At 37.5% G+C, this 24183-nt stretch overlaps 1 protein-coding gene and 1 pseudogene across 4 annotated transcripts in view; one reads left to right on the forward strand and one right to left on the reverse strand.

Moving 5' to 3' along the window:
- The window catches only part of WDR70 (WD repeat domain 70), a 310102-nt gene that overhangs the window by 194831 nt on the left and 91088 nt on the right, over positions 1-24183 (reverse strand). For all 4 annotated transcript variants that reach the window (XM_049109320.1, XM_049109319.1, XM_025436429.3 and 1 more), the window contains one exon: positions 19116-19269. In XM_049109320.1, coding sequence (XP_048965277.1) covers positions 19116-19269 — 154 coding nt within the window. The remainder of the gene's footprint in view (positions 1-19115; positions 19270-24183) is intronic.
- Positions 8534-9199, forward strand: LOC118354385 (60S ribosomal protein L10a-like; annotated as a pseudogene).

The raw sequence follows: 24183 nt of genomic DNA on the forward strand, positions 1-24183 counted from the left end.
TAAAAAAAGCCAAAGATAAAAAAATCCTAAAGGCAAATAAAAAAGAAAAAACACATTACATAACAATAACAAATATGGGAATTACTGCAGAGTACCCTTTAAAAATAGAGCCAGAAGACAGTGGACCCACATTTTTAAACTGATAAAAGAAAAATACTGCCAAGTTAAATGTACAGAAAATATACTTTAGGAATGGAGGTGAAATAAACACATTGTGAAATGAAAGAAAACTAATAGAACTTGTCACCAATAAACCTGCTCTAAAAGAAATGTTACAAAAAAAGAAAGAAATGTTACAGACATTGAAAAAATTGATCATATATTTCATATGAAAATTCAAAAAATTAGCCAAGAAAATTCAAAAATTCTTTATTTCAAAAATACTTATCATAATGTTGGACACCTACCTCACACCATACACAAAAATTAACTCCAAATGGATCACAGACATGAATGTAAAAGCTACAACTATAAAACTCTTAGAAGAAAACATAAGTGTAATTCTTCATGAGCATAGGTTAGGCAATGACACTAAAGGCACGAAACAAAGGAAAAAATAAACTGAGCTTCATCAAACTTTAAAACTTTTGCACTTCAAAGGACACCATCAAGAACATGAAAAGACAACCCAAAGAATGGGAGAAAATATTTGCAAACCATATATCTCATAAAGGACTAATATCCAGAATATATGAACTGTTAGAATTCAATAATAAAAAGACAACACAATTTTAAAATGGGCAAGGATTTGAATAGACATTTCTCTAAAAGATTTACAAATGGCTAATATATAACACAAAAAGAAGTTCAACATAATTAACCAAGGAAATATAAATTAAAACCACAGAGACACTCTGCATCCTCTGAAATAGTTATTATTAAGAACAACAACAAAATAAAATCACAAGCATTGATAAGGATGTAGAAAAACTGGAACCTTCATACACTATTAGTGAGTATGTAAAATGTTACATACACTTTGGAAAACATTTTGTCAGTCTCTCAAAATATTAAACACAGAGTTACCACAGGACCCAGAAATTCCACTCCTAAGTATATACCTAAGAGAAATGACAACATATGTCTGCACAAAAATTTGTAAATCAATGTTCATAGTAGTATTCATAATAGTAAAACAGTGGTAACAGCATAAATGTCCATCAACTGAAGAGATAAATATGGTATATCCATACAATAGAATATTATTTTGCAATGAACAGAAATTAAATATTGACACATGCCACAACATGATTACTTTTTAAAACATTATGCTAAGTGAAAGGTCCACATATTGTATGATTTCATTTACATGAAATATCCAGAATAGACAGTAGCTAAGTAGTTGCATAGGGCTTCAAGGGGCGGTAGAGTTTGGGATGATGGCTAAGAGACAAATATTTTGTTTTGAAGAGACTACTTTTTAGGACATTTTGAAGTTCAAGCCAATATTGAGAGGACGATACAGAGATTTACCATCTATCCCTTGGCCCCCACATGCATAGTTTCCCCCTATTATCAATATTCCCACTACAGTGGTACATTTATTATAACTGATGAACCTACACTGACACATCATTATCATCCAATCTCCACAGTTTACATTAGGGTCACTCTTGATATTGTACATTCTATGGATTTGGACAATTTATAATAACATGTATCCATCATATATCATACAGACTTGTTCCATTGTCTTAAAAATTCCTAGTGCTCTGCCTAATCACCACTCTCTGCCCTTTTTCTCCTGGCAACCACTGATATTTTTACTATCTCCAGTAGTTTCTTTTGGGGAGGATACAAATGTTCTAAAATTGATTGTGGTGATGGCTGCATATTCCATGAATATACTAAAAACCACTGAATATCTTAAAAACCACTGAAGATACACATTATCTCAAAATTCTCTGATGAATTTTATGGTATATGTATTCGATCTCAAAATTAAAAATTAAAAAAGAAAGTCTAAAATTAAGTTCCTCAAGTAAAAGGGAGATGATAACAAAGAGAAACTTGGAATATAAGCAATGAAGGGAAACGAAAAGGTAAATATCTGAGTAAATGGAACAATATTTTTCACCTTTAACTTTTGATGAAAACAAAAATTATTATCACTGCCTGATGGGATTTTCAATGTATATAAATATAACACATACAACAACTATATCAGGACTGGAGGAAGAGCCTATGTGGTTGTGCAATTTCTATTTTTTACTTGAAATGGTAAAATAGTAATTCAAAGTAAATTATATAAAATTTAAAATACATTTTTATAGTTCCCTAAAGCCACCATTTAAAAAACTACAAAGAGACATAATTAAAATCTGACAGGTAAACAAAATGACATTCTAAAAATACTCAGATAGTGTAAAAGAAATCACAAAAGATGAAGCATATATAACAAAGAACAGAAAGAAGCAAAAATAATGAAATGGTAGAACTCCAGAAATGGTAGAAATCCAACAATATCAATAATTACACTAAACCTAAATGAGCTAAATACAACAATTAAAAGACAATGATTACCGTTATACACTAAAAAGCAAGACCCCACAATACATTTCTTTCAAGAATCCAACTGAAAATATGATGACATACAAAGGTTAAAAATAAAGAATTGAAAAAGCTACAAGCATCTTGACTCAGAGCCTTGAACAGAGCAGCTTTTGCTGTTCTTTTTTCTGTATGGCTCCTTCTCAGATATCCATGTGGCTGGCTCCTTCATGGATCCTTCATCCAGGTCTCAGCCTGAATGCCACCCCCTCAGAGAGGCTGCCCTGACTATTCTATCTAAAAGCCCCTGTCACTCTCCATCCCCTTAATTGGCTTCATTTTTCTTCATAGCACTTACTACTCTCTGATTTTGCGATATATATTTTTGGATTTTTTCAATGTCTCCCCATTGGGAAATAAATTCTATGAGGGCTTCATCTAGTAAACACTCAATAAATGTTGTTGAATAAATGAATACAGAAAGAAATATACCAAACAATAATTTTTAAAAAGTTTGAGTGGATATATTAATATCACACAAGGTTGACAACAGAACAAGAAAAATCACAAGAGATAAGGAGGGTCATTATATAATGATAAAAGGATCAATTCACTAAAAAGACATAGCAATTATAAGTGTATATGTACTTATGAGGTGCCTAGGTGGCTCAGTTGGTTAAGCATTCAACTCTTGATTTTGGTTTAGGTCATGATCTCAGGGTTGTGAAGTGGGCCCTGCATCAGGCTCCATGCTCAGCAGGGAGTCTGCTTGAGATTTTCTCCATCCTCCTCTGCCCCTCCCCTTCACCTGTACACTCTCTAAATAAACAAACAAACAAATAAAATCTTTTTAAAAAAAGAAAAGATAGGGACACCTGGGTGGCTCAGCAGTTGAGCATCTGTCTTCAGCTCAGGGCATGATTCCACAGTCCCAGGATTGGACTCCCCTGCATGGAGCCTGCTTCTCCCTCTGCCTCTGTCTCTGCCTGCCTCTCTCTGTGTCTCTGATGAATAAATAAAATCTTAAAAAAAAAAAAAGATCGGATAAAGCAAGTCTCTATAATTAAAGCATCCACCTCAAAATATTAGGAATTAGAAAACTAGGAAAAGAAAAGGGAAAGAAAGCATAAGAATAGACATCAATGTTGAAAACAGAACTATAACAGAGAAATACAAATGAATGAGATAAAAAAAAAAGGTCTCCAAAAAAAAAAAAAAATCAGTTACATTGAAAAATTTCTAGCCAGACCAAGAAAAAAAAGAGAAGACATAAATTTCCAATATCAGGAAAAAAGAGAAACTATATGAGCAATGACTCTAAAGAAATATTACTAAAAATTCTATGTACATGAATTTGCTAATTTAGAGGAAATGGACAATTCCCTGAAAGTCATAAACTATAATAATTCAACCCAAGAACAATGAAATAACATGAACAGTCCTATACTTATTAAATAAATGGAATTCAGAGTTAAAATTTTTTTGAAAAAAGGGAACACTCCAGGCTGCACTGACAAATTCTACTAGGCATTTTTAAGGGATGCCATTTACAATGGCAAAAAAAAAAAATTTAAGTATAAATTAAATATGAGTTTAATGAAATCTGTTCAGGAGCTCTATGTTAAAAACTAGAAAACCTAAATAAAAGGAAAAAAAGAAGACCTAAATAAATGAGAGAGATACTGTTGCTGATGATTCCATATAGTTAAGATGTCAATCTTCTACAAATGACCTTTAATATTTTTTAATTAAAAAAAAATTTTTTTTTCTGAGAGTGTGTGCTTGGGGGGCGGGGAGGATCAGGACAGGGCAGGGCAGAAGGAGAGAGAGGGAATCTTAAGCAGGCACCACACCCGGCACAGAGCCCCATTCAGGGCTCGATCTCACAACCCTGATATCATGACCTGCGCTGAAATCAAGAGTTGGACACTTAACTGACAGAGCTACTCAGGCAACTCCCTCCAAATGATCTTTAGATTCAAATAATTTCAAACAAAATCCTAGCAGGATTCTTTGTATGTATAGACAGGATAATTCTAAAATGTATGTGAAAAAATAAATTAAAACAGCCTAGTATCAAAACTACAATGAGATATCACCTCACACCTGCCAGAATAGCTAAAAATCAATAACTCAAGAAACAAAAGATCTTGCCAAAAATTGGGATCCCTGCATGGCTCAGCAGTTTAGCGTCTGCCTTTGGCCTGGGTCATGATCCTGGAGACCTGGGATCAAGTCCCACGCCGGGCTCCCTGTGTGGAGCCTGCTTCTCCCTCTGCCTGTGTCTCTGCCTCTCTGTTTCTCTCTGTGTCTCTCATAAATAAATAAATAAATACATACATACATACATATATAAATAAATCTTTAAAAAAAAAAGATCTTGCCAAAGATGAGGAGAAAAAGGAAAGCTTGTGTACTATTGGTGGGAATACAAACTGGTACAGCCACTGGGAAAAACAGTATGGAGGTTTGTCAGAAAGATAAAAATAGAACTACCCTATGATCCAGCAATCACACTACTGGGTATTTACCCAAAGAATACAAAAACACTAACTCAAAGGATTACATGCATCTCTTTGTTTATAGACCCACTATTTATAATAGCCAAATTACGGAAGCAGCACAAGTGTATTGATAAATGTATTGATGTACTGATGTACAGATAAAGAAGAGGTGGTATATATACACAATGAATATTATTCAGCCATAAAAAAAAGAATGATGGGGCAGCCTGGTGGCTCAGCGGTTTAGCACTGCCTTTAGCCTAGGGCGTGATCCTTGAGACCCGGGATCGAGTCCCATGTCGGGTTCCCTGCATGTAGCCTGCTTCCCCCTCTGCCTGTGTCTCTGCCTCTCTCTCTCTCTCTCTCTCTCTCTCTCTCTGAGTCTCTCATGAATAAATAAGTAAAATATTTTTTAAAAAAAGAATGAAATTTTTGCCATTTGCAAGGACATGGATGGAGCTAGAGAGTATAATGCTAAGAGAAATAAGCCAGTCAGAGAAAGACAAATACCAAATGATTGCACTTATACGTGGAATTTAAGAAATGAAGCAAAAGAGGAAGAGAGAGAGAGAGAGAGCACGATGAACCAAGAAAATAACTCTAAATTACAGAACAAACTGACGGTCCCCAGAGGGGAGGTGGGTGAAATAGGTGATAGGGATGAAGGAGTGCACTTGTGATGAGCACCGGGTGATGTATTATTTTTTTTTTAATGTTTATTTATTTACGATAGTCACACAGAGAGAGAGAGAGAGAGAGGCAGAGACACAGGCAGAGGGAGAAGCAGGCTCCATGCACCGGGAGCCCGACGTGGGATTCGATCCCGGGTCTCCAGGATCGCGCCCTGGGCCAAAGGCAGGCGCCAAACCGCTGCGCCACCCAGGGATCCCGGGGTGATGTATTAAAATGTTGACTCACTATACTGTACACCTGAAACTAATAAATAACACTGTATGTTAACTAATCAGAATTAAAATAAAAACTTTTTAAAAAAAAAACAAACTAAAATAGCCCAAACAATTTGAAACAAACAAGAAAGTTGGAGCACTAAATTTTAAGATATACTAAGAGGCAATAATCAAGGCAGTGTGGTATTAGTGAAAGGATATACACATGGAACAGGACAGAGAATCTCTAAATAGCCTAAACTGCCTTGGTTTCCTCAGTCTTGCAGACCCCTCTACACCTGCATTCTCCCCCTCTGCCTAACTGAACTCCACCTCTACTAGCATCCCTGTCTGTAATCTAATGCACAGTCTGCTCATATCCCAGTTACGTCCTAGTTTACCATTTTCTTCTCCTACTCCCAGACTCAGGGATTCTACAAATGGATGCTGCTCAGTCCAGTCCTTAGAACTTCATTTCTTGCATTTTGTCCACGCAGCAACCCAACAACTCACCAAGACCAAGCAGGTCTTAAAGGTAAGCCCCAGAAAATAGGTCTTTTACAGATACTTGTTGGTTAGAGTTGAAATAGCATCTTGGAATATAAAGGATGTTTTTTAAGAGGACCAAATGAAAATGATCCCTATTACAGAAGATATTAAGATCAGAAGGACATGTGGGCACCACAGTTGTTGAGTACTTAGAATATGAACACAAATAGTAGGTTAAATTGTAAAAAATCTAAAAGACTGTGAATGTTGTTTCTTGTTTGTAAAGATAGGAGCATGACAAAGGCAATGGGAATGTTAAGTACCCTTGTGTTAAAACAGTGACCAAAATTAGTCATAACAAAAATCAAGTTCAACTAAGGATTCTTAAATGGATCTAAACAGATTCAGTACCATGGCTAACATTAGCGGAAAAAAATTTAAAGTGACACCTATTAAAGAACAGCCAGTGACTAAAACAGTTTTTCATCAAATAAACTAATTTTTCTTTCTCCCTTAGCTAAACATAGGCACTCCTGAGAAAAATCCCTTCCTTTATTTAACAGCCTTAACTGGAAATAGCTTAGAAGAATTAAGCATCCATTTGTTTCTCATAAATGTTATACTTTCCCTAAAGAGAGGATATTATTGGACCATGATCAATACTGGCTTCCTTTAAACACACACACACACACACACACACACACACACACAGATGGGGAGGGCAATGTGTGCTGATTTGTACTCATCTGTATACACTCTTCTGTTTGCCACATGACAAAAACAGATGCTCTGATGCAGTGCCATATGTAGTCACTGAATGATGTGAGGCTCTGTGACCCACCAAAATGAAAGTGCCCACATCTTTGGCATGGTTAGCTAACTGAGCCAACTCACACAATGAGATGAAATGCAGCAGAGGATACAGTGTGAACTTTGACCCAAAAGTTCTTCTTAAGCAGAGTCCATCCTTCGGCTGTTATGAATTACCAAAGATTCTGAAGTTTTCGGCAAAATTTTGTGTGCATAAATTTTGCTGCAGAAAACATTCACAGGGCAGCCCGGGTGGCTCAATGGTTTAGCCCCGCCTTCAGCCCAGGGCATGATCCTGGAGACCCAGGATCGAGTCCCATGTCGGGCTCTCTACATAGAGCCTGCTTCTCCCTCTGCCTGTGTCTCTGCCTCCCCAGCCTGTGTCTCTCATGAATAAATAAATTAAATCTTAAAAAAAAAAAGTTCACAGCTTTAATGCAGGAGATGACAAACTTTTCCTTTAAAGGGTCAGGTAATGAGTATTTTGAGCTTTGTGGACCACATGGTCTCTGCTGCCACTGCAGCACAAAAGCAGCCACAGACAACAGTAAATGAACAGATGTAGTGGTTTCCAATAAAACTTTTATTTACAAAAACAGGGTGCAGGGACGTCTGGGTGGCTCACTGCTTGAGCATCTGCCTTTGGCTCAGGGCGTGGTCCTGGAGTCCCGGGATCAAGTCCCACACTGGGCTCCCTGCATGGAGCCTGCTTCTCCTCCCTCTGCCTCTCTGTCTCTGTGTCTCTCATGAATAAGAAATAAAATCTTAAAAAAAAACAAAAAACAGGGTGCAGGCTGGATTTGGCCCATAGGCTGTAGTCTGCCAACCCCTGTGGTAATGAATCCACACTCTTAGTCATTTCCTTCTATGTGTCAAAGACTCTGAAGTCTAAGTTTTTCTAATTCCTGAACAATTTTAAAATCCATTTGAATACATTTAAGAAATATATTCATTCTGTGATCTACTCAACTCCAATGAATGACCTCTTCCAGCATATTTCAGCAGCCCCAACTATGGCTAACTCTGCCTTTACCACAAATAGTTTCTTTTCTGAAATCATGAATTTCCAGTATTTATTGATTTAACAAATATTTTTTAGCTGATATGTTCTGGGCTCTAGATTTCCATTTACTGGTTACATAACCTATCTTAGAGTTCTTCAACTTTCTTTTCATTATCAACCACTCCTTAGGCATAAACCTGAGAGTCTTTTATTTTACCTACAATGAACAATATTTATTCTGGAATAACTCCCTCCTCCTCATCAATGAGTTCCATTCAAACACCTGACTCCTGAAAGAGACTCAAAAACATCACACAAGCTCTTTTCCAGTTACTGCGGCGCGAGCTACCATGAGCAGCAAAGTCTCCCATGACACCCTGTACGAGGTGGTATGGGAGGTCCCGCACGGGAACCAGTGCAAGCACCGGAAGTTTCTGGAGACGGTGGAGCTGCAGATCAGCCTGAAGAACTATGACCCTCAGCAGGACAAATGCTTCTCAGGCACTGTCAGGCTTAAGTCCACCCCCCCGCCCTAAGTTCTCCGTGTGGGTTTGGGGGGACCAGCAGCACTGTGATGAGGCCAAGGCAGTGGATATTCCCCACATGGACATTGAGGCACTGAAGAAACTCAACAAGAATAAAAAACTAGTCAAGAAGTTGGCCAAGTACGATGCCGAAGTATGATGCCTTTTTGGCTTCAGAATCTCTGATCAAGCAGATTCCCATGAATCCTGGGTCCAGGCCTGAATAAAGCTGGCAAGTTCCCTTCCTTGCTGACCCACAGTGAGAACATGGTGGGCAAAGTGGATGAAGTGAAGTCCACCATCAAGTTCCAGATGAAGACGGTGCTGTGTCTGGCAGTGGCTGTTGGACACGTGAAGATGACAGGTGATGAGCTCGTGTACAACATCCACTTAACTGTCAATTTCCTAGTGTCACTGCTCAAGAAGAATTGGCAGAATGTCCGGGCTTTATACATCAAGAGCACCATGGGCAAGCCCCAGCGCCTTTACTAAGACACAGCTTAATAAATCCTAGTGCTACTGTAAAACACACACACACACACACACACAAATATGTGGAATGATTGTCCCTTGAAATTTACATTCTTTAGCCCTAATGTTCCCATAGTTCTTCCCGTCATTTTTCTCTCACACGTCAGTAGGTAAACTCTTTACCATGGTATTGAAGGCTTCATTCCAGCATCTCCCAACACAAAATTAATGACCCTACCAACAGATGGGAACACTTTCAGTTTCCTACCTAAGACCCACAACCTATAAACATATTTGGATGTGAGTCCTCTACAATCCTTCTGTTCCCAGTGTAAGTATATTGCCTCCTCCTCCTGAAAGCCAACTCCTGCTCCTCTGTATTATCACAATCACTACCACCTCCTCATGGACTTATATCATTACTTAGTATGTTTGGTTTTTACAGAACTCTATTAGGTATCCATACTGTGTAACAAATAAATCACCACAAACTTAACTAATAAATTGGAAGTGGTCTAAGACATTAACAGTTTTGGAAGTCAGAAGTCCAGCACAAAGTAGCTGGATTCTTAGCTTAGAGTCTCACAGACTGAAATCAGGATCAGATAGGACTCCATTCCTTCCTCTAACAAGGCTGGGGGAGAACACCCTGCTTCCAAGCTCACTCAAGTCACTGGAAGAATCCAGCTTCCTTGCAGTTATAGGACTGAGATGCCCATTTCCTTGCTGCCAGCTGGAGGGGGCTCTCAGTGACTAGAAGCTGTGTGCCTACCTTGCTGCATGGATTCCTCCATTTTCAAAGCCAGCAAATGAGAAGTTTTCTCATGTTGAATCTAAATTAGACAAAAGCCATGTCTGCAAATCTTTACAAGATAATCCCCTCTTTATCTATAACCCCTGTTAAAATGGCTAAAGAGCAATATCCTTAAGCTTCCTAGAGGTTACCTGGTTTGATTGAGAAAATTTGTGAAGCATACATTCATTACTTGAAAAAGCCTTCAGTATAACTGAATAATCTGAGGTTTTAGCAAAAGGATAGATGTACACCCTTGGTTTCTTCTCTGAACCACACTTTCAGAAGCAATTTCATATTTTAACCGTATCTGCTGCCTGGACAGGCTCAAAATTAACTAAATCATCTAGTCCTGGTTCCCTTTTAATAAAACTTCTTTCAATTTAACTTTATTCTCTCATATTTTACTATAAGTAGTAAGAAGAAATCAGGCAGTACCCTCAACACTTTGCTCAGAAACTGCCATAGCTACATATCCAACTTCATGACCCAAGTTCTGCTTACAATTTCAAAGCCAACAACAGAGACTCTCCTTCAAGTCAAATCCCTCCCACACTTCAAATCTCTTTTGCCATGAATAATTCAGTCCCTTCAAGAGCCCACCTGATTAGCTCGATCCAATGAAGATAATCTTCCTTTCTTAACCATTCCGTATAATATAACCTAATCATAGGAGTGTTGCATCCTGCTTACAGTTCACATCCACGCTCAAGGGGAAGAACAGAGAATCTTGGAGACCATCTTAGAATTCTGCCTACAACCAGGACTATGAGTGTAGCAATTCTGAAACTACTTTCTATGTATAGTAGCAATGAATAAATGAATGAAAGTAGTGGTGATGCTGGAAGCCAAACTTCTCACTGCTGAAGTAGTAAAATACAAACATGGAATGGAAAAAGGCTAGGAAGTTAAATTAGAATTACTAGATGTATCAGTGTGAACTCATGATTTTACACAGACACACGTATACATACACATATATACGTATACATATACACACATATACATATATATATAGTGTTGGTTGATCTCCCATTTCAGCTCTCTCTTCTGAAACAGTCTAGAAGCAAGTACATCCCAGCATTAGTGAACATACCAAGTGCCCAGATCCAGATTTGTAAACAGAATTCCGTAATAAAAGGACACATGGGTCAATGGAGAAATGGGTAACATCAGAGCAGGAAAAGTACAAGGAGAGCAGGAACATTTTGTTGTACCAGAATATAAGAAATTATCCCCAAAGTGATGGGGATATGTCAAAAGGACAGAAACCAGTGTCTGGGAGTTTCTCTTAGATAAAAAGCTCTGAAAATATTCAAAAATTGGAAAGAAACACAATGTACTTCCAATCATTGCACTTTGTAGGGTTTACATTTGTGGTTAAAATCATCACTTAAAACTGCTTATGGAAACAAAAATGTACCTAGAATTCACAGTTTAAAATGTTTTATTTCTTAGGAAACCGGATTTACCATTCAAAGGATATGACTAATCTGTTTCATCTCCAAATTCGAAATAGTAAATTTTTGGAGTGGCTGGATATCAGAATAACTACGTGTACTATTCAAATATAAATAAAGCTATTTGAAAACATGTTTTTCCTGTAATTATTTATAAAGCTCCTAATTTCCATAACTACAGTACATTCATGGAAAAATTGTCCAGTTAAAGGTCCAAGGATTCTAGGGTCCCTTGAACTTGTCCTCTCCCAATTTAATCATTTAGTTAAGAAAGAAATGGAACAGAACTGTTTTGATGTTGAAAAGGGTTGAAGACAATCCAAAGGAAATGTACTTAACAATATCAACTCTAGATGAATTGATAAAAGGAATTTTAATAAATGAAATTATAAAATTACAATCACAGACATTCACTTAATAATCTATGAAAACAGATAGATAATTAAAACAGGTAATAAAAGTTTTAATTTAACTTCATAGTGATTTGTTATGGAGTTTTGATGGATAGGACTACTTCTCAATCAAGAATAGAAATTTAATAGTCACACATTTGTGGGCTCTAGGCCAAAAAGCCCCATCTGAATCTCAGGCAGTGTGTGTGTAAGATTTCAAAGTAAGAAAGAAAAACACTCTCTGATTTGGAAGCAATGTACCAATATTGTGGTTTAGAATAAATGAGTTTTAAGATGACAATATAACTACAGATTTTAAAGTATGTTTTTGAACAGTTTAAAAGTTGATTCCTGCTTATCCCTGTCCTACTTTCCTAATGTTAAAAAAAAAAGAGAGAGACAATAAGCTGAAAATGGAGTCACTTATGCTAAGCCCATAGCACCAAAAAGAAATTTAATACCTAACCTATGTACAGTTTTCAAACTCCCCCAGGAATGTAATCTTAACTGGTCAGTCTGGAATTTCCTAATCAGCACCAGTAAGGTAATCCAACCAAAAGACCCTTTTGTACACCAAAGGAAGGTATAATCCTGGTGGAATAATCCTTTTTTCTATTTATAAGTTCCTTGTCCCATCCTCTCTCTGCCTTTAAATACACTGCATTTTGTACAGCTCCTCATAATTTCTATTTGCTAGATGAGATACTATCCAATTCATAAATCATTGAATAAAGATAATTTAGATCTTCAAATTTACTCAACTGGATTTTTGTTGAATTTAATACTACTCACCTACACCTAAAGAAGTAAGGTCCTATTTTCCCCAGATAAAATAATCAAGAATACCATGAACTCCAGACCAAGGATCTTCATATTTTAAAAAAGCAGCCCAACCTAATTTTCAAAGGATATCTTATGAAAAACTCCAACGCATAAAACAGACAAAACTGGAACTCCAATTTTGGAGTCTCCTTCCTGAAATGGAAGGCCCCTTGACCCTCACTCCTATTCTGAGGCCTCTCCTTCCACCTTACTGCAGTCCCTGAAGCACCTGCAGAAAATCCCAAGACTGTAAAACATGCAAAACATGGATCCAAGCAATAACTGATGTAAAGGTCCTGGTATGATCAGAAAAGCGTTTTTTTCAGATGAGTAAGGAAAATACAGACATACAAAAATTTGAAATGTTATTAGTTATGATTGATTGTATTTGGGTAGTAGAACTATGAACAATATTTTTCCCATATTTTCTACGGTTCACAGGAATTACTGTTAGAAACTCAATAATCTTAGGGCATCTGGATGGCTCAGTGGTTGAGTATCTGCCTTTGTTTGGGTCACGTCATGGTCCTGGGGTCAAGTCCCACTTCAGGCTACCGATAGGGAGCCTGCTTCTCCGTCTGCCTATGTCTCTCCTCTCTCTCTGTGTCTCTCATGAATGAATAAAATCTTAAATAAATAAATAAATAAATAAATAAATAAATAAATAAATAAACTTCATTTTTTTAAGGAATAAGTACATTGTCCCTATAATGCACTCGGTTGTATATTAACAGAAAAAAATTTCTGTACTAGTACACTTAAAAATATACTTGAATGATGTAAAGATTAGAGATACATATCTAACAATTTAACAATTAGAGAGGGCTGTTTATATTTGAAGTATACAATATTTTAATCACAATAGATCAAATATATTTGTTTCCTTTACTGTCCTATTCATTGGCAATTTCCAGTAAAGTCACAAGTTACTAATTACTTCTGGAATCAGAAAAGAGGTTAAAAAGTTAAGGAAAAAAAGTGTCCCATGAAATCTACTATTTTCAAATAATAATTCTTGCATTTCCAAAACCCATCAGTCAAGCCAAAGACTGCAATTAAGAGATCAGTAACATTTCCTAGACAAGTAAATAGTCAATTAATTACATTTGCTTCTGGGAAATGTAGGAAGTAAATATTAACCAAGATTTTGAAATCAAAATGGAGATATTAGGCAAGTGGGGGGAGTTACAGTAGACAGCTACATTATATAGTAGTTTTCTACATATTGGTAACTAAATTTTTTCCCAGTTTTATTGAGAAATAATTGGCATACATCACTGTATTAGTTTAAAGGATATAACATGATAACAGGATTTACAAATATTTTGAATTATCACAATAGATTCAGCTAACAACCTTTATCTCATACAGATATGATATAAAGAAAAGAAAAAAGTAAACAAACAAAAAAGTTTTCCTTGTAATGAGAACTCTTAGGATTTACCCTCCTTAACAATGTTCCTGTATGTCACACAGTGTTAACTGAGTCATAGTGCTGTATGTTATGCACCTATTTTACCCCTACTACTTATTTATCTTGTAACTAGAAATTCGTACCTTTTGACTACTCTCCTCCAATTCCCTTATTTCCCACCTCCTGCCTCTGGTAACCACATGTCTGATCTCCTTCTCTGTGAGTCTGTGGTTTGTTGCAGCGGGGAGGGAGGGGTTGCTCAGTTTTTTTTCTTTTTCAGATTCCACATATAAATGAAATCATACAGTATTTCTCTTTCTCTGACATTTCATTTAGCATAATGCCTTCAAGATCCACCCAAGTTGTTGCAAATGGTAGGATTTCCTCATCTTTTATGGCTGAATAATATTCAGATATATCACAACTTCTTTATCCATTTATCCATCAAGGGACACTCAGGTGTTTCCATGTATTGGCAATTGCAAATGATGCTGCTGCTATGAACATGGAGGTGCAAATATCTTTTCAAGTTCATGTTTTCATTTCCTTTGGATATAGTCCCAGAAGGGGAATTGTTGAACCATATGATAGCTCTATTTGTAATTTTTTGAGGATCCTCCATCCTATTTTCCACAGTGGCTGCATCAATTTACATTCCCACCAACAGTGCATGAGGTTTCCTTTTACTCCACATCTACCAGCGTTTGTTATCTCTTGTCTTTTTGATACTGGCCATTGTTAACAGGCTGATGGGATATTTCACTATGGTTTTAATTTGCATTTCCCTAACAACTAGTAATGTTGAGCATCTTTTCAAGTACCTGTTGGCCTTTGGTACATCTTCCTTGGAAAATGTCTATTCAGGTACTTTGCCTACTTTTTAATTGGGTTTGCTTTGTTTTGCTATTAAGTTATAGGAGATCTTTACAAATTTTGGATTTTAACCCCTTATCATACATATGGTTTGCAATTAGGCATAAAAAGAACAAATCTCAACATAATAAAGATCATGCATGACAAACTCACAGCCAACATCATACTCAATGATGAAAGATTGAAAGCCTTTCCTCTAAGATCAGGAATGAGACAAGGGTACCCACTCTCATTACTACTATTCAAGACAGTACTGGAAATCAAAACTAGAACAATCAGGCAAGAAAAGAAATAAAAGATATCAGAATTGGAAAGTAAGAGGTGAAATTCTATTTGCAGATGACATTATTCTAACTACAGAAAATCCTAAAAACTCTTAGGTCTAATAACAAATTCAGAGAAGTTACAGGACAGAAAACTAACATTTTTAAAAAATCAATAGGTTTCCATATACTAACAATGAAGTTTCTGAAAAAGAATTAAAGAAACTAATCCTATTTATAATAGCATCAAAAACAATTAAATAATTAAGAATAAATTTAACCAAGGAGGTAAAAAATAACTATGATAACTCAATATTTTAATTTCCTATGTTTCTACAGATTTGTTTATCCATCCTTGTCCTACTTTCCTAATCATCTTATTATATGTATTATAAGTCTGAGACTGCAGAAGTAGCCAGAAACAAAACTAACCGGATTCCTTTCTTCTTGAAATTTTCTTGGCTACAACCTAAATCCAAAAAGTTGTAGTCTTTTTATAATGTAAGAAGCCCTGAGTGGCTGAAATAATTAAGAAGAGCTTAGACTGGCAAAAACTTCTCTTCCTCATACTTTTTAAGAAATACTGATGGGACGTCTGGGTGGCTCAGCAGTTGAGCGCCTGCCTTCGGACTAGGATGTGATCCTAGGGTCCCAGGATGTAGTCCCACATCGGGCTCCCTGGATGGAGCCTGCTTCTCCCTCTGCCTATGTCTGTGCCCCTCTCTCTCTGTGTCTCTCATGAATAAATAAAATCTTAAAAGAAGAAAGAAGAAAGGAAGGAAGGAAGGAAGGAAGGAAGGAAGGAAGGAAGGAAGGAAGGAAAGAAAAAGAAAGAAAGAAAGAAAGAAAGAAAGAAAGAAAGAAAGAAAGAAAGGAAGGAAGGGAGGAAGGGAGGAAGGGAGGGAAGGGAGGGAAGAAGGGAAGAAGGGAGGGAGGAAGGGAGGAAGGGAGGAAGGAAGAAAGAAAAGAAAAAAGAAAGAAAAGAAAGAAAAGAAAGGAAAAGAAAGAAAGAAAAGAAAAGAAAAGAAAGAAAAGAAAAGAAAAGAAAAGAAAAGAAAGAAAAGAAAAGAAAAGAAAAAAGAAAAGAACTGTTGATGGTTAAGCACAAGCTAAAAAGAGAATAAATTAAATACAAGTTTTTAAAGGTTTCATTTCCACAAACCAGTTGCTTAAATAAAGTTTGGGATTCCCAAAAGCTTCAAATAAAGCAGATGAAAGCAGAATTAAGTTTAAGACAGGGAGAGTGATCTAGAGGCCTATCTGCTCTCCTTCCTTACCACCATCACTCTCACATCATCTTTGGTGGAATCCTAGGGGCAATGATTTTAAAGAGAAGGGAATGAGAAATTCTAGTAAAATACATGCAAAAAAAAAAAAAAACCACTACTAAAGCTACCATTGCAATCTAATTGTATGCTTAAATTATATATGAATTCTGTTTGAATCATCTAACACTGGGCACTTAAGAAACAATTAGTCAAAAAATGCATGAGACTGTGATCCTTGATCCTCATTAGGGTTGAGAGGCACTTCACTTGGTTTCAATAAAGGGCAGTTTGAAACACAGTATATTAATTTATTCCAACAGCTCAAACAGAACATGTAGATTATAGTCAATTCTCATTATTTGCAGTAGTATAGTCTATAAAGTTCTTAAGCACTGAATTATCAAAATATAGGGTTGGGTTCATGCAAGCTTCCAGTCACATTTTCTTCAACCAATCAATATATAATTTTGTTTATGTTTTTGTTTAAGGACCTTATTTAATATATATACCTGATTCATTAACATTGAACTCATAGCCAACAGCACTGTAAGTCATGCCTGAATGAAGCTTGCCTAACATATATATTTTCTCTGCAAGACACACCATGGACTTCTTACACATAGGAACATTAGACAGTGCTACAGCAATTCAGCACTTACCTGGGGGCCATTTTAAACAGCAAATCACCAACAAAAGGCTCACAAATAAGAAAAACATAGTACTACATAGACCTCTAAAAGGACACTTGATTACAAAGTGAGAGTTGAAACAAGAAGAAAGCATTAGCTTTATCTTTTCCTTTTTTTTTTTTTTTTTCTGCTCTGTGCAAGTGCATGTCTCTGCAAATGACCACAAAAAGGCTGTGTATTGACTTTGGGGTTATAAAAAATTTTTAGCAAATACAGAAACCACAAATAATGAGGATCCACTGTATTTTCTTAGACAATCAAATCTATGAGACTTTGATGTAGCTATAAACCTTGATTATTAGTGTTTTAGAATAAGGTACTAGGACAGGAAAAGAGTGAGTAAAAATCAGAATTAAAATTGAGGCTCAAAGGGTACCTGGATGGCTCAGTGGTTGAACATCTGTCTTCAGCTCAGGGCGTGATCCCGGGGTCCTGGGATCAAGTCCCACATCGGGTTGCCCCCAGGGAGCCTGCTTCTCCCTCTGCCTGTGTCTCTGCCTCTCTCTCTCTGTCTCTCTCATGAATAAATTAAATAATCTTTTTAAAAATTAAAATAAAATATAGGGGATCCCTGGGTGGCTCAGCGGTTTAGCGCCTGCCTTCGACCCTGGTCCTGATCATGGAGACCCGGGATCGAGTCCCACGTCGGGCTCCCTGCATGGAGCCTGCTTCTCCCTCTGCCTGTGTCTCTGCCTCTCTCTCTCTCTCTCTCTCTCTCTCTCTGTCTCTCCTGAATAAATACATAAAATCTTTTAAAATAAAAAAATAAAAAATAAAACATAATTGAGGCTCAAAATTCTGCACCAACCATATCCACTGACACTATAATATATCTGTGGTAGGTTGTATTATTGTTGCCAATCCATCACTTCTCCTATATCCTCAACTTTTGGCATGTGATACTGCAGTTACTCTCACTAAAGACCTGGGCAATTTCTCCAGTTACCCATGGTCATGTGATTTGCTCTAGCCAATGGAATGTCTATGGACATATGAGCAAAGTCCTGAAATGTGCTTCTAGAGTTGAGGCTCCTTCTTGTGTTTCTGCCATCACCATGAGAAAAACATGCCCTCGGGCATTTCACTTGTACAAGGAGGAACAGAGACACATGGAACAGACCTAGACACTAGTTGTATCTTGGAGCCAAGCCCAGACATCTTACAGATATGTTACCCATTATAAATAATCCATTAAGTTTGATAGCATTTATGCAGCTATAGTTAATTGATATTTAATATAATTTTAAAATATTATCTCATTTAAAAATCTTTATATAAAACCTTTTTTTTTAAACCTTTATATAAAAGATCCTCTTTTTGTTCTCGTCCTAAAGCTTAGTATATAGTGGATTTGTAGTATGTTGTTTCCAAAGAAGGCTGCACCCATATCTCCCATCCCATAGGATCTTTGACAATGCAATCTTGTCATTCACCCACCAAATGGTGAAATCTATCTCTTGTCTCCCCAAATTTGAGTTGGCCCTACGATGCTACATAAGACTTGAAGCCAGACCTTATAAAATCTGAAGTATCCATGTTCATCCTTCATGGAACCAGTCATCCAGCAAGAAGTCAAACCACACTAAGCCCACCACACTATCAGAAAGCCCAAGCTAGACACCTGGAAAGAGAAAATGGGAGCGAGAGAGAGCATGTACATAAGTATGCACATGCACATAGTGGGGAAGGGGGAGGGCTGGAAATAGGAGAGACACCAAGGGATAGAGCACCAGCTATAAATCATCTGAGTGAGGCACTTTCAACATTAAAACCATCCTAATGCCCCAGCTGACACTACATGAAGCATAAGAACTTCTTGGTCGATCCACAGAATTGTGAGAAATGATACATTCTTTAAAACAAAGCATTAACTTTTAGGGTAAATCATAGCAACTCAAATAAGTTGTGAATAAATGTGTGCTGAATTAATTAAATTCAGTAAAATATGCTGTTTAATCCTTACCTTGGTGTTTGCCATGTCCACAATATACTGGTCTCCCTTTATACATTCCATTACTTCAAAACCATCTCTGTCAATCACTTTGGCCTGAGAGCTTCCAGATACAACAAGAATCATGTCTCCTGTGTTACTATACTGCAATGACTTGATCTGATGGCTATGTAAAAGAAAAAAGAAAAAAATTATGTCTTAATGGGCATGTTTACACTTTCAATACATTAAGCACTGCCAGAAAAAAGTCACAACTGCACAAATTGATAATTCTTCAAAATCAAGATCATCAACCACAAATGGGCCCTCAACAACAGGGGCTATCCTGTTAGTACCTTCCTCCCACTCTGCATAGCATCTATTAAAAAATATCTACTTATCTTAAATCTTCAACCCAATCAACTCTCCTTCTTTCAGCTGTTGATTTGTCTGGCTCCTTCCCCAAACCAACAAACAACAACTGCCTCAACTTCCTCCCACTATGTCATAAACTTATCTATACCTGAACACCTCTCTTCCTCCTCCTCTTTCATTACAATGGTGGATGTAGACCTCTCCTTGCCCAAGGCAAATCTAAGACCTATATTCTGGATCCCATCCTTTCCAGTCTCCTCAGGAACTTCTACTGATTATCCTCTCTCCTCCCCTTCACAGCTAAGTGTTTGAATAAGTTTTCATCATCTCCTTCATTTCTCTAGTACTACAGAATCTTTGCACACTTACCACCCTGCTCATTCCTCCAACTTCCAGGATTTGGTCTGCTGATGGCTAACAAATGAACTCCCTTATACAAGATTATGTTACCATTCCAAAGCAGCCCACATTCAATGCCTGGCCAATGTGCAGTAAAATGGCCCAGCCCTCTGCTTCAGGCTGGGATCCACGGGAAGAATTATACCAGCTTGAGATCTCCCCATGGGAACAGCTGAGGCTGCTTCTGCAACTATAGGAAAATGTAATTACTGTGCCTTCCTAAGAGTATTTTCCTTGCACCTTCTCTCTCAGGCGCCAATCCCAATGCACTCCTCTGCCAACCTTCTGCATGCAAATCCTGGAGTTTCAAAGTATGTTTCTGGGGAATCTGACTTGAGAGAGTGGGTACCAAAAGTGGTCCTATGAAGTCAATTCCACGATGAGATCACAGAGTGGCTAGCAACAAGGACCCCATCACAGGGGGTACATAGTCCCTGACATGCTACAGGAGTACAACTGCAACTGCTAAAAAGTTCATTGTGAAAGGAGAGATAGTGGCTGATGTGGTTATTCCAGGCATTTGAGAGGTACAGGAAAAATAAGAACTAAAACCACTATAGAACTGGATAGCTATGACCGGGTGTAGTCAGTGCAATGAATAAAGACAATGAAAGGCTAAGGATGAAAAATTACCAATTAAAATCTATAGTCTGAAAAAGGCAGAGGGCCACTCTGGCAGCCTATAAAGACAGGGTTATTGATGCCTGTCAGGTAAGTGGTATGCAGTGACTGATCTGGAAAAGCATCTTTTTTGACCTCTATTAGGAAGCAAGACCAAAAGCAGTTGACATTCATAGGAGACCAATAGCAGCATACACGTGCATGCCTGAGCCAGAGCCATGTTAATTTTCTGGCCCTGTATCTTAACACAGTCCAAGGGGATCTGAACCATCTGGACAATCTGAAGAAATTCATGCTGGTCTGTGATCCAGAAGACATCATGCTATCTGAATCAGGTGACCAAAAAAATCAAGTACAGTGGTGAGAAACACACTCTCCAGAAGATGTGAGATAAACTCTAGAAAAGATCAAGAGATTGGGAAAAGGAGATGTGGGAAAGATGCATGTAGATAGGCATATAAAAAGTGAACACCCGATAGGAGGCTCTTTGTATCCCATCAACACCAACTTTGAAAGAGGCACTAAACAATGCAGATAAAGTGACTTGGCCAGTTGACATTAGCTAGCTTTTGTCATCATCCATGTCACCATTAATGCAATAGGCTTATAAATGAAATAGCAGTGGAAAAGGGGAAGGAAGTTATGCATTGGACCAACAGCAACTCTCCAAAAGTGACCTAACTACTATTGCCAAAGGTCCAACTCCCCAGTAACAGAAGCCTGATGTGCTCCACTCCCAAAATCAATACTAAACTAATGAGAAAGTAAAATACAGTAAAATACTGTAATAAGTATGTGGGAAAAAATTGAGTTGGGGGGCAGAAAATGTGTATCAAGGGGACAGGCATAAATATTTTAAGTAAAGTGGTCAGGAAGTAAGTGATTGAGTAGGCTATGAAGTGAAGGAGGCTATGAAGGCTATGGCTATGAAGATATTATGAGGAAGAGTATTCCAAAAGGAGCAATAGCTACTAGAAAGGACCTGTAGCAAGAGCATATCTGGCATTTCCCCCAAAGTAACCACTGAAGAGTGAACAAAATAAACAGGAGTTGGAGAGGTCACAATACAGCAAGTGGGATGATGCAGATCAAGGAGGGCCATGTAAGCCACAGAAACTGGCTTTTGTTCTGTTGGAGAGAAATTAGAAGAAACCCATCGGAGTGCTTTGAGCTGAGGAATGACATAATGTGACCTATGCTATACAGAATCATTTTTTTTATCCCTAGACCATTTTTTGCACTCTGAAGTCTATGGGCTACTTCTTAGTATGTTTTTTACACATACTAAACAACTAAACAAAAAGAGTTAATGGTTAAAATATCATTTTTAGACTGAAGCATGGTGACAAAAAATGGAAAATGCATAAAAAAACTTAAGGCACATATGACATATGACATATGGTGAAAAAGTCTCACATTAGAATTGCAGAATAGAAAAAGAGAGAAGCAGGATGTGAAGAGGTTAACCACCAAATTTTTGGGGGAAAAAAGATAAAAGACTGACCCAGAGATTCAATTCAATAAGTACTATAAATCTCAATAAAGTAGCAAAAATGACACGCAGGCACATCATAGTAAAACTGCTGAAAGCCAAAGACAAAAGTAAAACCTTAAAAACATTTTTTTTCCAAACATGTTTTCATTAGGAAAACTCAAAGGAAAATACAATGAGATACCACTATGTATCTACCAAACACCTAAAATTTAAAGGCTTACAAAATGTATCATGGGGACTATGAAACGAAAAATGCTGCCATCCCAGGGGCTCCTGGGTGGCCCAGTCTGGTAAGCATCTGCCTTCAGCTCAGGTCATGATCCCAGAGTCTTGGGATCAAGCCTGCATTGGGCTCCATGCTCAGTGGAGAGCCGGTTTCTCCCTCTCTCTCTGCCTGCCACTCCTCCCGCTTATGATCACTTGCACTCTATGTCAAATAAATAAAATCTTTGGAAAAAAAAAATTACCTTCTGAGACAAAGAAAAGCTGTCACATCAACAACTACAATATATGAGACTATCACCATTCTGCATATTACAGGACCAGCACTGCCCAACAGAACTTTCTGCAATGGTGGAAATGTTCTACATCTGTGTTGTCCATTATGGTAACCACTGGCCACATGTTTCTGTCAAGCACTAGAAATATGGCTAGTGCAACTAAGGAACTAAATTGCTAATTTTATTTAATTTAAATTTAAATAAGTACACATGGTTAGTGGTTAGTGCACTGAACAAGTGCAGGTGTTAACAATATGAAATAGATATAAAACAGTCTCAGTTCTAGAATAACAGAAGACTCTTATTGGCCATAAAACAGCTGAAAAATGAAATACTAAAATGTTCTTTAAAAACAAAAGAAAAAAGAAAAAAAAAAAAAAAGAAAGAAAACCTGGGGATCCCTGGGTGGCTCAGTGGTTTAGCGCCTGCCTTCGGCCCAGGGCGTGATCCTGGAGTCCCGGGATCGAGTCCCACGTTGGGCTTCCTGCATGGAGCCTGCTTCTCCTCTATCTGTCTCTGCCTCTCTGTGTCTCTCATGAATAAATAAATAAAATCTTTAAAAATAATAATAATAATTTTGTCTTCTAGAAATGGAATATACACCAAAAAAAATCAAAATTTAAGTGTATCTGGCTAAGCCTGTTTTTCCTGGCTGGTTGCCAAATCCAAATCAGCTACTAACCAATGAAAGTGCTTTTCTTCACAACAACCGCTAACTAGAAACTAGTGCTCAAAATTTATACTTAACATTTCTTCTAAAATGCTGAGATTCTAGCTAATAGTTTTTGAAATATTTATTCTTCAAAAATCCTTTTTTAATGTACTGATTCAAAGTACTAATTCCAATGCAAAGATAATTCAAACAAAAGTCTGGGCTCTGAAGTTAGAATGTGTGACAGTGTGAGGAATTTCACCACAATGCCCCAGATCAAAGGGTCAAGGTAGATGAGAAATTGAAGCTCCTAAACCAGATGCTCATGAAAAAGAAACCTAAAAAAGCAAACGTAAGGCTACTGCCCAGGCCCTTCCTTCCTACAAAGAAACGTCTCTCTGGCCTTATGGCATCCTTCCTTAATTGCTGGGAAGAACGAGGTCCTTAGCAAAATTCATATCAGGATGCCAAGTTTAAATGGTAAGTCCGTAAGGAGGCACCCATAATAAGAAATAAAACTCTATGTTTCACCAAATGTGTCAGTTGTTCATTTATTGCCTCACAGCTGCAAATTCACCCTTCACTGCCTGCTCTGCAAAAATGAATTTGGGCCCTTTGAATATTTTTCCTTTGCCCTTTGGCATGAAGTTTTGAAGGTAGAAGATGCTAGGGAGACACTGCAGAAGGAAGAGGCTTTCCCCACTAAGGCTAGTGTGCTCCTTCCTCTCAGGGGGCTCCAGGACCCCACATGGCTTCTCTAGTGCCTGGCTCCTGCAATTTGTGCAGCTTCTCTAATGCTAGGCTCCTGGAGTACCTGGTAGTCAGCAACATCCAGCAGCTTCCCTAACACCTCCCTCGGGCAGTGCTGTAACAGTGACTCTGGTGAGACAAATTTCTGAAAAGCTCTGCCATCAAAGCACAGCAATAAATATTATTTAATGAGTCAATGCCTTCTCTCACATGTCTGGATCTCAGTCCTGGAGGCCTACCCCAAATGCTTTATCTCCATTCTAGGGGTAATAGATGCTCCTTTTATCTTTATTCCTATATTCTTTAGGC

Source organism: Canis lupus, chromosome 4 (genome assembly GCF_003254725.2).
Source record: "Canis lupus dingo isolate Sandy chromosome 4, ASM325472v2, whole genome shotgun sequence".
Taxonomy (NCBI): domain Eukaryota; kingdom Metazoa; phylum Chordata; class Mammalia; order Carnivora; family Canidae; genus Canis; species Canis lupus.